This window comes from Pseudochaenichthys georgianus, chromosome 5 (assembly GCF_902827115.2).
Source record: "Pseudochaenichthys georgianus chromosome 5, fPseGeo1.2, whole genome shotgun sequence".
Lineage (NCBI taxonomy): Eukaryota > Metazoa > Chordata > Actinopteri > Perciformes > Channichthyidae > Pseudochaenichthys > Pseudochaenichthys georgianus.
This window is the reverse complement of record NC_047507.1, coordinates 5,126,622-5,143,634: the sequence shown is the minus strand read 5'-3', so window position 1 is coordinate 5,143,634 and position 17,013 is coordinate 5,126,622. Positions and strand designations below refer to the sequence as shown.

Genomic DNA, 17,013 nt, shown 5'->3' with positions numbered 1-17,013 from the left:
CCGTTTCTATCTTTGAGGGAGAAGGAGGTCACATATGTTCAACTTTTACTTAACAATTAAAAATGTAAAGTTAAAATAAAACAAACAAAGACTTATAGTAATAATATGCAATTTTAACATATGAACATTTTTCATGAAAGCAGAACACATGTTGAGAATGAAGTTTTTTTCTCTAAACATTTAATTTCAAATATGCAAACTTTATACTTTAATTCATTAACAGAGACTTCATTGATTAACAGAGACAATAAGGACAGCTTGTCTCTACGAGTCGCTGGCCCAGGAAGTTGATTCGACCCTTTGTGTAGGTCGCCTGCATCCTGTGCTTCATTGTCTTCATACTCGCTGTAACCGCTCTCAAGGCGTCAAAAACCACAAGCGCCTTCCCAGAATTGTGGCTGGGTCTAAAGTCGGGTTGCCAGAAACTGACCATGATCAAAATCGATTATTCGGCAGCCCTGGCGAATAATAATCGATTATTCGACCGAAAAAAAAAGGAAATCGATTTTTAAAAATAATATTTTCGATTTCGATTATGGAGACTGTAGCGAATATTCGAATAATCGCTGGCATCCCTAGTCTAAAGGGAAAAAAGATGAAATATAAGGTACTATATTTTAAGTAATCCTATCTACTATTCCTATATTCGAATAATGTATAAACTATTTAAAAAATACTTTATGAAATCCTATGTTATGTTATAAATATTAAAATAAAGAACTAAATGAATAAATAAATAGATAAACAAAAGCCAGAGAGAAAAAGTGAGTTGTAAGTGTTGTCAATGGTAAGCTTAATGGAGGTAGGTGAGGTAAAGGTCAGCTCTGACACGGCCACAGAACTGTCAACAAAGCAGAACTCCTTTCGATCCACCAGTCTCTATAATTTTGTGTTTTGAAGCTAAGCTTTGCCTGAACACCTCGCAGTTTATTTGTCATGCTGTCTCTGAATTATGTCCGGCTGGATGACATGTGTAAAAGCACTGCACAAGCACGTCCGTTTTCTTTTGATGGATCCATGCATCCTGAAAAAAGGGTGTCTTGCTTTTGAATGTTTATTACGAGCAGGATATTGCTGCACTGAAGCAGATAAAGGCTCTTTTTCTGTACAGTGGAACACATGTGGTAGCAAGGCTGTATAAAAGGCTTTTCAAATGATGAGGGGTAGTGCTAAATGCTGTATCCTTTTGGGGAATTTGTATATTACATTACATTTAGCTGACGCTTTTATCCAAAGCGACTTACAAGAAGTGCATTCGACCAGGAAGACACAACCTTGAAGAAAACAGAATCATAAAGTACATCAGGTTTCATAGAGCCAAACCAATTCAAGTGCTACTCAACTGGCTGTAGATAAGCCAGTCCTTTGTTAGTATATAAGTGCTTTGTTAGCAATTCTATCGCTGGAAGTGGAGTCGAAAGATATGAGTTTTCAGTCTGTAAATGGTTATGGGCACATTTGTGCGAGTGCTATATTTTGATATAATTTGTTGACTTATACAAATCACAAATGTATGAACCATCACAATTCCATGTTGGTCAAGCCTTGTCGAAATGAATAACCGTTTCTGCTTCAGTTTGTTTACTTTGAATCCATGTTGAGAGACAAGTATGGTTCAGCGAATCTCTTGTGGAATACAAATTGCTCTCCACAAGCTCTGCAGCATGAAGGCCAATTTACATGCGCCGAGTGAGGGGAAACGAGCCTCGTTCAATCAGTGGGTGTCAGCAGATCCAAACCCCCCCCGCCCCCCCGCACATGGCCTTGGCCCGTTTAGATCCAGAAAAACATCGTTGTTCATCATTTGTTCCATTTGTTTCTTCACCCAGACTGTTAACGCTTCTGTCTTTTGTTTCAGTAAACCGCGCAACTTCGTGGGCCGACCTTTGACTAAGCGGAAACGGGCGGAGGACGTGATGCACCTGGCCGTGGTGGCCTGTGGGAATCGTCTGGACGAGACCCTCACCATGGTCAAATCAGCCCTCCTGTTCAGCCTCAAGAGGATCATGTTTCACATTTTTGCTGAGGACCCGTTGGCCCCGCAGTTTGAAAAGAGGGTAAGAACCCTCCAGGCGCCTGACGCCCAAACGCATATCTCAGGTTTTTACTAAAAAAGGCACAATATCATATCTTTTTCATCATATTTCCTATGTTTCCTTCCTTCGTGAGTCTTCTGACTTCATCCAGTGTGTGTTAAACAACCCCCGCTCTCTTTGGAATAGATGATATCGAGATCAGAGCATTTTTAGCTCTGCCTCTCTTCAGACGTATAACCCTTTTATCTCAAGGCGGGGAGTAATATATCACCAGGACACTCACTGCTTTTTCTCACCACCACTTCAAAGTCACCTTTACCGAGGTGCCTGGCTTGATCTGGATTAGTTCCACTGACAGAGTAACTAACAGTCTATTATCATCACGTCTGCTAGTCGACCTCAAACTCTAAACCTGTGAACTTGCCATTATGTGTATGGTGAATTATTGCCACGTGTTAAAATTCTCCACGTGTTTCTAGTCGAGACATGGATAAAAGTGCTAAAATGCAAGAAGAAGCTACTTCCAGCGTCTATGCGTGTTGAGGGAGTTAAAAAGGTCGTCCATAATCTCCTTTGATTTCGTATCCTCGTCAGCACAAAGTCTCCGCATGCTTGCAGCGCTCTCACTCTTTTCAGGGCCAAACTGTCAAACTGATGATTACAGAGGGACTTGGAGCAGGTCAGATAACATTGTGCAGTTTAAAAGCGTGCCTTCCCCTTGTTTAGACTATGGCTTCTTAATCAAACAACAGCTGGCGGCTGCGTGTGTGAACGCAGCACCACGAGACGTGACTTCATTGTTTTAAATGGACGTCTTTACGAGACGTCTCATGTTGATTAAGTGTGTGAGAAGAGAGGGAGAGGCTTTCAGAATAGTGATTGTTTATAATGGCTCTTTCTCAATCTCTTTTCCTTACTCAACCTTTTAAGAAGTCCATTAGACACTTCCTCTGTATTAAGTGCCTTTTGAGAAGTTAATTTACACAGCATACGAACAAGTGAAGGAGAAGCTCAGGAAGCAGAATAGAAAAACATCTTATTATATAACTAGCAGGATAAAGTTGTCTGACAACTATTGCACATTATAATGTGTAGCTGTAGATAGCTAGTTTCTCGTTATGTGTAGGTGCTATGTAAGGGATAATGTGCAGCGAGGCGGTCATTATGGGTAAAAGAACACCCGACAGGCTGATCATGAAGAGAGAAGGTTGCATGCAGTTTGCTTTTCAGCCAAACTGTATACAGTTAAATCGAACAGACTTCTTTGTGCAGATGTGAGCGTCCTTAACGGTACGTCCACACAGCAGCTTCAGACGAATCTTCCACCGCTTCCAACGCTTCTCTGCCCATTGACTTTGAATGGGGATGACGTCACTTTGCCTCGCTTTTCGCCGAACTGCATTGTGGGGGAGCGAAGCGAAGATTTCCAGGATGTCCAGGATTCCAAAGTTGAGCAATGTTCAACTTTTGAAGCTGAGCTGGAAGCGTCAGCCAATCAAACACGTTTATGCAAATCTGACAGTAGAAGCGCTAGCCAATCAAACCGCGTGTAAGCAGGGAGAACCAGACCGCAGTTCATTTCCTCATATTCCAAACGAGAAATTACGGTAGCAAATCACCCGGTTCTTTACGACCAGAACTATTAACGGGATACAAAGCGGAGGAACCGGGCATGGAGGGAGGTGGCAGAGACAGTGGGGGAAACTGGTAGGTTTTCGCCTGTTTATATATATATATATATTGCGCGCATAAAATCCCCGGGGTTTTTTTGCTTTGTATGTCGGGGGCGGGAGATTCATGTGATTGGTTGTTGGTCGCATTGCTCGCAAAAAATCCCCAAGCTGTCAGACACGCCCAGCTCCAAGATGTTCAAGATTTTTGAAAAGCTGCTGTGTGGACGTACCGTAACAGCGGTCAATAAATCCTTGACAGCGGTCTGTCTGTTCTGGATTAACAACGTGTCACGTGTTCTGAATTGACCTATCAGAATCGAGTATTCAACTAAGCCATGTAATAAGTTGTGATTTAGCATAGGTAAGCTAACTTATGTGATTGTACAAGGGTGTATGGATAACTTTCTAACTATCATCAATGTGCATTGTGGATTAATCTTTGCTAATATGTTGGAATTATGTTTTATTGTAATGTGTATTTTCAGATATATTTAACAATGATATGACGGCCCCTTACGTACGCAGACCTCCGGTTGAAGAACAATACATTATACCAGTTAGCATAGATACACACACACACACGTCTAAGTGGAGGATCATTACGAAATGTTTCTTAAATACCCATTGTTTCTTAAAAGACATGCACTTCTTGCTTTAATGCCAAATCACAGTCCTATAGTTTTGTCATGTAAACAATAATTGGCTTCCGGGAATATTCTATTGGAAAAACGAACAAAAATGTATTTCTCTAAATAAACACCCACTAATCAAACTTCTTGGAACAACACAGAAGGGATCAGGAGGACTCTTGTTCCTGTTAATAAGCGTAGCAATAAAGTCCTGATGCAAAGACCTTGTTAGACCTCGTAAATGAAGTATGTGTTTCTTTGCTTCCAGCTGAATCAGTGGCCTCGCTCCATCTCCTCCAAGTTCCAGTACAGAATCTACCCAATCACCTTCTCCGTGGGGAACGCCGACGAGTGGAAGAAGCTCTTCAAGCCCTGCGCTGCTCAGAGACTCTTCCTCCCCGTAAGGCTGCAGCACTTATCTCCTCTCATATCCTTGCCATGCATAATGTCATTAACCAGTTGAATTAATTTCTTCTTTAACAGCAATGTCCTTCCAAGTGCATGGCTATAATTAACGTGTGTGATTATTGATGACTTCACACTTTTTCTGCAGCCTTTACTCAGTGAATAAGCAGTCCCTAGATACCTGGTGATTTCATCAAGTGAAGGCTATTGATTGTATTTTCTGCTGATGTTCATTGAAATAACAGCCAGCTTACTTGCCATGTAATGAACATATTGCTTGCCAGACAAATCCATTGGTTATTTTCTCGAGCTGCAAGACAATCGATAAACATCCACTTTTCACTTAATCAGGAAAACCTTTTGAGAAGCTTGTAGTCATTCAGCCGCTACAATAGTTTGAATTATGTAAGCTCTGGATTAATCCATCTTCATTTAGAATCCTCATCTACTTCAATAGAGTCAATGCTGCAAAAATCACAATCCAACTATTGTTGAAAGTGGTCTTTTAAACTGCTTCAAAAGGATGAACGATATTGGAAAATAATCTAATTGAGATTTTTTTTCATTTGGTCAATGCAATTTTTATTATTCAGCCAGCTAAGCAATCAGAGCAGACTGGGCTCTGGTTTCAGACAGAGGGTGAAAGGAGGTGCTGCAGCACAGGCAGTATGAGAAAAATAAAGAGCTTTTGAACATTAAAGGGGACCTATCATGCGAAATGCATTTTTGATGTCTTTTATACATAACTATGTGTCCCCGGTGTGTCGGGGAACTCACGCAGCGTCAGAAAATAAACCCCTCTCTCTTTTCCTCCGTACCCAAATCTCTAAAAACGGGGGAACAACGGAGCTGATCCAGATTTGCGTCCGATATGACGTAATATCGGAAATCTGGACCCACGGCCCAATCAGAAATGTTGCTATCAGAAACAATGCCCGACTGTTTTGGACGTAATATGGTCAGTACGCTAACACTCAGAGCTAACCTGTACTGGAGAGCATGTGTGTGAAGAAGCAGGAAGTAAAAAGGAACTCACCGGCAAAAGAGAAGGCCTTTGAGCTCCAGACTGTTTCAGAGAATCCTTGATAATCCATGATATGGCGTTTCATCACCGCAGCATCTGCCGGTAGAATCTCCGCATGTGCTCAGCCCCCTCCTTTTTAAAAAAAAAGCTTTTTACCCCAAACCAGCACTTTTGGAACAGGAAGTGAAATAGAGGGATATGAGGCATGGCTAGAACGGGTGATCTGTTTGGTATTTTGAGCAAAACACTTCATAGACATGTTTTTTATATATTATATATCGCTTCCCATCAGCAAAAACACGTGGGTTTGCTATCCTGGCTCCAAGATGGTGGAATGAGCTCCCCATTGACATCAGGACAGCAGAAAGCTTCCACATTTTCCGGCGCAGACTGAAAACTCATCTCTTTCGACTCCACTTCGAGCGATAGAACTATTAACAAAGCACTTATGGACTAACAAAGGACTGGCTTACCCAAAGCCAGTCCTTTGTTAGTATATAAGTGCTCCGTTAATAGTTCTTATCTAAAGCCAGTTGAGTAGCACTTGAAATGTTTTTGCTCTATGAAGCCTGATGTACTTATATGATTCTGTTTTCTTCAAGTTTGTATTTTGTTGGTCGCTTTGGATAAAAGCGTCAGCTAAATGTAATATAATGTAATCTAATATATCTGAGACCTATTGCCTAAAAATAGCATGATAGGTGCACTTTAAAGCATGTGAACATGTCACAGTAGAGGCACGGAATACAAATATGAACCTGAAAATGAGCATTATTGGTTCCCTTTAACTCAACAGCAAAGCACTGCCTTGTGTGAACATTAAAAGATACACAAATAAATCTGAATCCCACTGATCCAATCAGTATCAAACTAAAGTGCATGAATGTAAATAAATCCACACTATACATACAGTCTATGATCTCAACACTTAACATTTGCCACTCTTAATACATGTTCATAACTTAAAGCCCAATGGTAACATGTTGATTTAACTCAACAACCCCTCTCCACTTACATGTGGCAGCACATCACCCCCACCCTGATCCACCTCCACTGGCTCCCAGTCAAGCACCGTATCACCTATAAACTCCTTCTTCTGACTTACAAATCCCTCCATGCCCTCGCCCCCCAATACCTGTCTGACCTTCTCCGCTACCACACTCCATCCCGGAAGCTAAGATCATCTGGACAGGATCTCCTCTCCACCCCCCGCACCAGGTTGCGGACTTTTGGTGACAGAGCCTTCAGTGTGGCATCCCCCACCCTCTGGAACTCTTTCCCCCCGAAATCCGCAGCGCCCCAACCCTGGACATTTTCAAAAAAGCCCTCAAAACGCACCTTTTTACCAAGGCTTTCCCCACTAGTTAGTTTAATAGGTTTATTTTTCCGCTACTTCCCCCCCCCCACCCCTTAACCTGTCTGCCTTTTTTCCCCTACTCCCCCCCGCCCTACCCGACTTGTAAAGCGACCTTGGGTTTCCTGAAAGGCGCTATAAAAATATTATATATTATTATTATTATTACATGCCAGAGGCCCTGTGTGAACATTAATTAAATAAGAAGAGAATCTCACGGATCTCCAGTCAGTAACGGGAGCACATCACACACACGATGATAACCCAAGGCCTCGCTGTAAACATGTAAACAGTTCAGTTTCTAGACTGCAGTGGCGAGGCACGAGGGAGACTTTGTTTTGCCTCGAGGGCTGAAAGTGATGCCGACGTTTGGTCTGACCCCTTCACTTAACCCAGCCACTCTGCCTGGCTCTTGAGGCCACGCAGTGTACATGCCCATTCAGGTTGAGCTGATGTTACAACAATCATGTAATGTTTCCCTTTTTGTTTTAGATTAGGTGAGATGAAGTTAGCTAAGATATACTTATTGAACCCTCAAATTGGGAAATTGTTTTCAGCAGCATGTTGAAAGTCATTACACATCAGTTAACAATATAATAAAAATGAAATATACAGAAATATGACAGATATAAGGTACATATTTTAAGTATATACTAAATAACAGAAATATAAAATCCACATAAAAAGTTAGAATTCACTGTAATCGACAAACTTACTAAAGAAAAAACATCTGTTTGCGCGCAAAGCAGTGTGTCTGGCTGTGTGTTTGTGTGCTGTATGCGAAGGGCGCTAGGACCGCTCAGTTGACAGGGCAGGCACAATGCAAAATAGCCAATTGTACATCGAGGTGCCCAGATGTCCCTAGTGCCCACCTATCCGATTTGAACATGCTGATGTACAATGTGATGTAGTAGCCTAATGCAGGTGTAAGACCATTGTGTTTGTATTTTGTTATAGGTATGCATAGTTTTCTATGCATTTTGAGGGTGCATTTTCGAACCCTAGGGGCTGGCTCCCCCAAAATAATTAAATAACATGTGTTATAACCCTAACCTAACCCTAACCCTAAAACCGAAACAAAGTGACAAAAAAAAGTAACTAAATCTGCCAGAAAACCGAAAAGCGGGGGACACATGCATGTGTCCCGTTTCTCCATTTCTGGAAGTTGGCAACCCTATCCACCAATAACACTATGGTGAACAATAAAACCTTAATGTTTCAATTTAACTGTGACTTACAAAGTTAGTTAACACCATGTTAAGGAGCAAATCACTTGTACTAACCTATTAATTTCAGCGCTGCTGGTTACCTGTGCTGATCTTGTTAGCAAATTAATGTTAGCCTGACTAGCAGAGAAAAAAATGCAAACGGCTTAATCATTTAGCTAACATGCTAACAACAGTAGTATACAGTAGTACGCTAGCGTTGGCAAACTGAAAGACTTAGTACAAGTTTTTTTGGTACCACTTATTTATTTTATTTATTTATTTATTTAACAGGGACAGTGCACATTAATGAACATTTCTGTAAACGTGCCAGAGTTAGCCAAGAGGCTATTTTTCATCTGTAGTCCCTGGACAGATTTTAAAAGTCAACCTAAAACACATTTCATTTTAAACAAGTAAATACAATACATTTAAACAAGCAACAGTCATTACTGGGATACTTAAATAAAACAATTTAAAATATAGAACATTAAAACAAATACAACAAAAGAACATGTTAAAACACAGGCGGTGGGTTGTAAGGAGCAGAAGATTGGGTCAGTGTGGGCAGAGCTGATTCCTCGCTCACCAGGTTGTGAGTTGGGATTTAAACAAAGTGAACGTGGTCTGGTCTCTGATTGGAGGTGCGATCGAGTTCCATCGCTGAGCAGCTTTAACAGAACATGAAGACTGACTGAAAGGACTTTTTCTGAGTGGAATAATGCAATAACAATAAGACTACCCTTATAAAGGATTCATAAAGGGTTTATAATTAGGTCATTAATTAGGTTGTAAACACTTTATTAATCATTAAGAACCATTTCTAAACCAGTTCTAACATAGTTTTCATGCATCAACACAGGCTCACTGTTTGGCAAGATGACTAAGCCTTATATTGGCTACTATTGACTAAGCCTTATATGGGCGAGAATCACCTCAGTTGAGCAACAGATACCAAGGATGCTGGCTGATGAAGAAGACGAAGTAAGCTAGGTAGCCAATATAAGGCTTAGCAGTACAGATACATGTGGGCTCACTATTTGGCAAGCAGCCGGTCACAGTCGCCCTGTTTATCTCATGTCGTGTAAAAGCTTGTTAATGATTTATAAAGTGTTCACAACCGAATTAATAAATGAATTACAAACTATTCGTAAACCCTTTATAAGGGTAGTCTTATTGTAAAGTGGTACTGTTTTTTTTCTGCCAAAAGTTACATTGCCTTACCTCATAAGTCATATATAGTTATAAAGTTATAGTTGGCTTCGTTATATCCCAAAATGTGGGTTTTCTTGTTTATGTTCCCGGCTGCCTGACCCTTCTCAGCTTTATCATTCTGTGGGTTTTACAATACTCACCATAAAAAAGAGCTTAAAGGGAACACTGACATCCAGTGTGCTTTAATAGTTTATAATCCATTAAGCGTGTAACCACAACATTTGAAAAGCCCATTTTTATTGACGGATAAATCCTTCTCACTCCACCGTGGCTATGATTGCATTGCTGTGGATAATCACACATAAACTGAGGCTGTATAAACAGTGGGTTACTGCTCTGCCTGGGCTTGTTGGTATCGATTTCTGCTTTGTCACACACACCAGCTCTCGCTTTACCTCACTGTCAGCAATCCAATCCAACAGAGCCAGCAAAGCCTGTGGTGGAACTCTGTCGCACGGTCACACGGTTTAATAATATCACTAGGGCTGCTAGATTATGGCAAACAAAATCTATAATAACCGTAATACAAAATAACACTTTCACTTTGGAAACATCATGGATTTTTTTTTTTTTTTTTAAGAAAGATCAGTGTCCGTTTATTACATTTGAAGACTGATGTAAGGCTTCATGTTGCGGTTTGACCATCAATCAGTTGTGGTGGCACGATCTTTACCGCTTTAGAGGCATCATTTCCAACTTTTATCTTAGCATTTCTTATACAGGCCAGGCAGTGTAACTCTGGGGAGATGGTGGTATTGTGTACATGGCATTGTTTCAATTTCCGTACGCTAACGGAGCGTCCACACTACAGCTTCAAAAAAAGCTTGGAGCTGAGCGTGTCTGGAGCTTGGGGATTTTATTCAAGCAACGCGACCAACAACCAATCACATGAATCTCCCGCCCCCGACATACAAAGCAAAAACCCCCGGGGATTTTATGCGAGCAATATATATATATATATATAAACTCCCCAAACAGGCGAAAACCTACCAGTTTCCTCACTGTCTCTGCCACCTCCCTCCATGCCTGGTTCCTCCGGTTTGTATCCCGGTAGGTGAAGAGGGTCTGGTCATACACAACCGGGTGATTTGCTACGGCGATAGTTAGTTTCTCCTCCATCTTTTTTTGAAATATAGAAATGAACGGCGGGATATCTCTCCCAGCTTAGACGCGGTTTGATTGGCTACGGCTTGAGCTGTCAGATTTTCCGAAACGGGATTTGATTGGCTGGCGCTGGCTACTCCGGGCCGTCACAGTAGGCTTGTTTGAGACAAGCAAGACCTGCGCAGACCTGCGCAGTTGCGATCAACGTCTTGCTAGTGCGTTGCATGATGGTTAGTCATTTTGTCCGACTTGCTCTGGAGGCTCGCCCACATGAGACTTTGAAATCTCGCGGGACTAAGACGCCCGCAGCCTTGAGAGCGAGGCGAGGCGAGTTGGCGCAGTTTCTCTCCACGAGCTGCGGAAGCGAAATGCTTGATGGGAAACGGCTCGCTGGTATCTCGAGCTGAGCGCTCATTGGTGGTTTTTACCACGTGCTGCTGATGAAGCTCTCCCATTGGCTGGCAAAAGTTTGTTGTTGTTTTGTGTCAGTTTTACGTCGCCACATCCATTCCCATTTTTCATCATTGTTCCACAATGTTTATCATCATGAAATTAATATCTATATATTTTATACTATACTGCTTACCGTTTTCATACTTTATATATCTTAGCATATTCACACACACTGTTCATACTGCTCACAGGCTGATATCTAGTGTATTCATACCCCTCACTGTTTATTCATCATTCAATTCATTCTCTATGTTATTCTGTAGATTGTGAACATTACTTTCCACTTCACTGCTTGTTGCACCTGAGAAGCTAAACTGCATTTCGTTGTCTCGGTACCTGTAATATGTGCAATAACAATAAAGTTTCTCTTTAAGTTAAACCAAATCATTAAAATAAAATCTATTGTAATGATTTGGTTTAACCTTATTTATTGAATACATCATTTAAAATGGCACGATCAAATCAAATTACATCCATGTTGTACACATCATAAAGCTTAAAGTGGCAGCTAAAGAATTAACACAGCAGCAGGTCTGTTCAATTCATGCTCATGAAGCTTCATGTGTGCGGATCTGAAGGCACTGATCATTTGTAGCCTGTCCACCTATCAGTTTTGCAAACATTAAGAGGGAGGAGCATTTCTATTGCATCCACTTCATCTGCAACGAAAAACGCCAACGCAATTTCTGCCATTGCAAACCCAGCCAGTCAAGTCGACTCCGAGTCCGAGCTGTCCGACTTAAGACGAGCTTTTTGACACCTCCCCCGGCTGCGATCGGCTACTCTCGTCTACTTTCGAGGCGAGCCGCAATGTGTCTCAAACAAGCCCAGTGTTAACTGGTGACATGTCTTTTGCTAGGAAGCATACACAGGCTTCTGTTATTACTCCATGTCTTTCAGAGGTGGATGGGAATGTAGTTGCATTACAAATAGTGTTTGAGCCTCTTACTGTTTGTTATAGACCACTTAGGGATTGGATATCTGTTGACTTAACAAACGGGTTGCCTTGTGGTGTAGACACCGCTGTGTAAAGAATTGTGCAAAGTACCTTTTGTTGTTTCTCGTCAGACTTGTTGAAACCAAAGTGTTTTTAAACAGCTTAACTGCTTTTACATTTTTTGTTTATGTAAGGTTATTTTTCGTCGTCTTGGCACCAGCTAAACTAAACATGTCACAGCCTGGCTGAGTTTGGGTTTTAAGTGAGGCGCGGGAGCCCACCATTGTGAAGGAAAGGGTGCACTGGATTTATAACACAACACTAGAGCATTGCTGAGATAATGAGCAGTAACTTGATTATGTTGTTTCGTAGTTGCTGGAAGTCAAAATCAAAATCGAAAATAACATTTAACTTATCGTCAAGCTCTAAACAACTATTTCCATTGGCTGAAAGTGGTTCTGTCTGTACCCTATACCTCTCTCTCCATGTTTTTCACACACCAAATGGTATATTAAGTAACATCTTTGACAGCATGCTAAACCTAGAAGTAGCACAACATGTCCTCTGTCCTACTGGTAAGTGACTTTAGAAATAGTTTAAACAAAGTCTGGATGCTTATTTTAGTTAAACTGGCAGAGACTCATTTCATTTCATTTCAAACCTTTATTTAGACGGATAGGTCCCTTGAGATCATGGATCTCTTTTACGAGGGAGACCTGCATCAATTTAGTGAAACATAAAAACAAACAATAGAGGACATCATATTTACATATTCACCAACACTTCCAAACACCCATAGTGTCAGAAAGCATCTGGTGCAGACGTGCCTTAAAAACATTCAGAGAAATAAAATTGCTCAATTTCAATTTGGACTGTCGGCTGTTCCAGCAAGTGGAGCTGCGCACATAAAGCCGTCTTACCTAAGACAGTCCTCACTCTTGGCACATCTAACAGACGGTTTAATTTATCACCGGGTACAGAACGTTTTGTCTCATCTTAACTCGTCTTATTGTTCGTAGCATATGGTGAACATCTGGATTTTTTTCTCACAACTTTAATGTTGGATGATATGTGAATTATTTCAAAATGCTCTTTCACAGAATCCCTCTGACGTGTGTGGTGGGTATTTATTTATCAAATGTGGATAGAGAATCAAACCATTCAGCTGTCTTTGGCGTATTTTATTTCTTGTAAGAAAGTGCAGTCAGTCATACAGCCTGTGGAGGGACAATGAATAATAGAGTTTGGGTTGCATATTTAACCTCAGAGAGGAGAAAGGCGGCGTAAAGCTTGGTGATAATGAAAGGAGCATTCTGGAAGTTAGGCAGGCCGTATCAGGATGAGTTGAAGGTCATACTGTTGGTGCACATCGAGTGTAACTAACAACATTGCAACACATCTTCTTAATAAGGATTGTTCCCAAGCTTAGCTAAGAAGTGTGAGAAGTAGTAAATATAGATAAACATTAGCAAATATGAATCACACAATGATATTATTAAAGTAAGTAAGTGAGTATAATATCTTTCTATTACAAAGTGCTGCTGAAATCGATCAATGTTGAACTACTTTTAGTGTCCCTTAAATCACACGTATCCCAGATTTGCATCTTTAGCTGAAAGATCGTACGCTTAAATATTCTAACGATGGCTGTCATCATGTGTTTACAGGTCATCCTAAAAGACGTGGACTCGTTACTTTACGTGGACACAGATGTGCTGTTCCTGCGGCCAATGGACGACATCTGGAGTTTTCTGAAGTCCTTCAACAGCACTCAGCTGGCAGCGATGGCCCCGGAGCACGAGGTCCCAAAGATTGGCTGGTACAGCCGCTTCGCACGGCACCCTTTCTACGGAGTCACCGGGGTCAACTCTGGCGTGATGCTGATGAACCTCACACGGATCCGCAGCACTTTGTTCAAAGTAAGGACATGCTCTTGTTTCCCTCACCCTCTGATCAGTGACAGGCGAAAGGAAGCTTCCCTTTTCCGTACTGAAGGCTATTCTCTTTGAGCTTAAGTTGCAGTGCTTCGAGTGGGCTGAAGCTTTCTGATTACCATGCGAGGAGCACAGACTTCTGCCCTCAGAACTCAATGTAGCAGCTCTTAACACTGCCGGCAGATTGCAAATGGCACTAGGAATGTAAATGTGCTCCTCCTTTGATGAAGTGTTCGAGAAAAAATGAGAGAAATTGCTCTGGAGCTGTTTTGCGAGTGAATGTTGTTGTCGGTATTTCAGAACAGTATGATCCCAGGCGGCCTCTCATGGGAGGATATTCTACATCCACTATATCAGAAGTACAAGAACCACATCACCTGGGGAGACCAGGACCTGCTCAACATCATCTTCCACTACAACCCAGGTGCGGTCATTTTGTATTCATGTTCTCTTTAATGGTCATAGAATATATTGTTGTCACATCGGACACACATTATGCAAAACCACAAAAGATATGCAACAAATCGATCTTCTGAAAGCGCACAAAAGGAATGACTGGAATATCAAAGTGTATTTTACACCATTTTGAATTCTTAGTCTGCCCACGATCATCATGCCTTTCAACATTTCACCATTTCATTGTTGGTAAAGCAGTCTACAAAGAGAGGTGCAGGAATGAGTCTTACATCTCGGGAATAAGTTGAAAAGCATTGTTTTTTCCTGATGCCTGAAATTAAATCTGTAATCAAACGAGGCTTAGAAGATGTTCATGTTTTATTCTACGACATAAATAAAATTGCAATAAATACCTCACTTGTAATTAAATATCTGAAGCTTCTGTTTGTCATACATGTGGTTGCTAACACGTGACTCAATGACGAACATTAGCCGCCATTAGCTTAGCAGTCGTGTTTTTCAGCCATGTGACCATTATGTACTTTGTTGTTCATAGCCTAACGCTTCGAACAGCGTAAAAGTGCTGGTAATATGTGGGGACTTATTTTAAGCAATATTTCTCGAAATCCAATGGGAAGTCCCATTAACTTTTTGTCAAAGGACCCCTTGCCATGTAACTTCCTATTGGGTCTATACAAACATGTCATCACTGCACCACACCTTTATAAATCTGCATAGGTAAACACAGGATGCTGTGACTGCAGGCTACGGCACACTGAGGCCCATTCCCAAACCGCCCCCTACATCCTACCCCTACACCCTACCCCTACACCCTACCCCGACACCCTACCCCCGACACCCTACCCCCTACCCCTACACCCTACCCCTACCCCTACACCTACACCTACACCTACCCCTACACCTACACCTACACCTACACCTACACCTACACCTACACCTACACCCTACCCCGACACCCTACCCCCGACACCCTACCCCCGACACCCTACCCCCTACCCCTACACCCTACCCCTACACCTACACCTACACCTACACCTACACCTACACCTACACCTACACCTACACCTACACCCTACCCCTACACCCTACACCCTACCCCTACACCCTACACCTACACCTACACCTACACCTACACCTACACCCTACCCCTACACCTACACCTACACCCTACCCCTACACCCTACACCCTACCCCTACACCCCTACACCCTACCCCTACACCCTACACCCTACACCCTACCCCTACACCCTACACCTACACCTACACCTACACCTACACCTACACCCTACACCTACACCCTACCCCTACACCTACCCCTACACCCCTACCCCTACACCCTACCCCTCCGTTTGCACGTTCACGCGGAGGGTCCGCCATATTGAGGGCTGTTCCAAAGCAACGAGTGTGGAGGAGGAGTGGGCTATCAAGCCCTCAAACAGCGAGTCTGCAGCGGTGCTGACTTGAGACCGGTCTCTACCTGACCGGAGTCACGCTGTGTGTGTCCGTCAGGAAACAAGCTGTTAACAAGTAGTTCCAGCAAACATCCACTGATAAACTGCGATGTTAACAACCTCAGGATAACCTCATATGTTTTAACTTAGGATCAAACCTGGGTTTAGTCTAGAAAAATGTGTGCATTTTATTATAAAGTTGTGTATATTTACAGACCGTTGCAAAAACTAAGAAGCTTATAAACATCAGGTTTAAAACTAAAAGAGCTTTGAAACACAATGAAAGATGTTTGGAGTTTTATTTGAGTTATTCATTTAAACTTTTTGTCTAAGAGATGCTGATTTGAAACCGTTGTTACATACAGTTACGGCATTTCCTGTTTCTGCCGGAGAGGGGAGGCCGTCCCAAAGCGTGCTGCTGTGTTTACTCCATCTGACAGGAGGGAGCCTCGTTGAGCTGCGAGTGTGGCTGCAGACGACTCCGTCACGGAGGGGTAGCGTCGAGGGAGTGGTTTGGGATTGGGCCAGAGTTCCAGCTGCAGCGGCCAGATGTAGGCATTAAGCGCTCAGAGCCTCGGAGGAGCTGGCATCGCTTGTGTTTGCTTTCAACCACAGCCAAAGTGTCTGTTTGACATGGTGCAGCTTGGAGCGCTCTGCAGTCTCCAGAGGAATATTTACGTTGATCCAAAAGCATTGACTTCTTTGTGTTTGTTCTGCTATCAGGAAACTCTTCAGATTAGGGCTGAATCAAATGCATTCATGCGGTTTTTAAGATGGATTTGTGGAAAGAAAACATTCAAAATACACATTAAGTTGTTTACTTGACTTACTTTGTCTATTTGCATCCCCAGATGTCTCCTCAATGCACCTCTTTTTAGCGTTAGATAATGCATAATTTGCTTTCAATGTAATGTAAAGTGTAGTATCTTTCTAAATGTATGACATTATTCACCTATTTTCTTATTAGTTTCAAAATAACTGAGCAGTGAATCTTATTGTAAAGGTTTTTACAGAGGTTTTTCGTCATATCATTCGTAGTCAGATTTATTAACAACAATTTGTTCCTTAAACATGGCATTTATTTTGTAATGGCTGTTGACAGTATGTTTTGATTTATGCAGTGATAACAAAGAGATATCCACAATCCTATACTCCTATACATCTAATTGTTATTTC

At 41.9% G+C, this 17,013-nt stretch overlaps 1 protein-coding gene across 1 annotated transcript in view; it reads left to right on the top strand.

Annotated features, from left to right (window-relative positions):
* gxylt2 (glucoside xylosyltransferase 2) overlaps positions 1 to 17,013 on the top strand; it is a 30,278-nt gene that overhangs the window by 10,064 nt on the left and 3,201 nt on the right. Inside the window, exons 2-5 of the mRNA XM_034084008.2 lie at positions 1,859 to 2,057; positions 4,607 to 4,738; positions 13,703 to 13,954; positions 14,270 to 14,393. Of these exons, the coding sequence (XP_033939899.1) occupies positions 1,859 to 2,057; positions 4,607 to 4,738; positions 13,703 to 13,954; positions 14,270 to 14,393 (707 nt within the window). The remainder of the gene's footprint in view (positions 1 to 1,858; positions 2,058 to 4,606; positions 4,739 to 13,702; positions 13,955 to 14,269; positions 14,394 to 17,013) is intronic.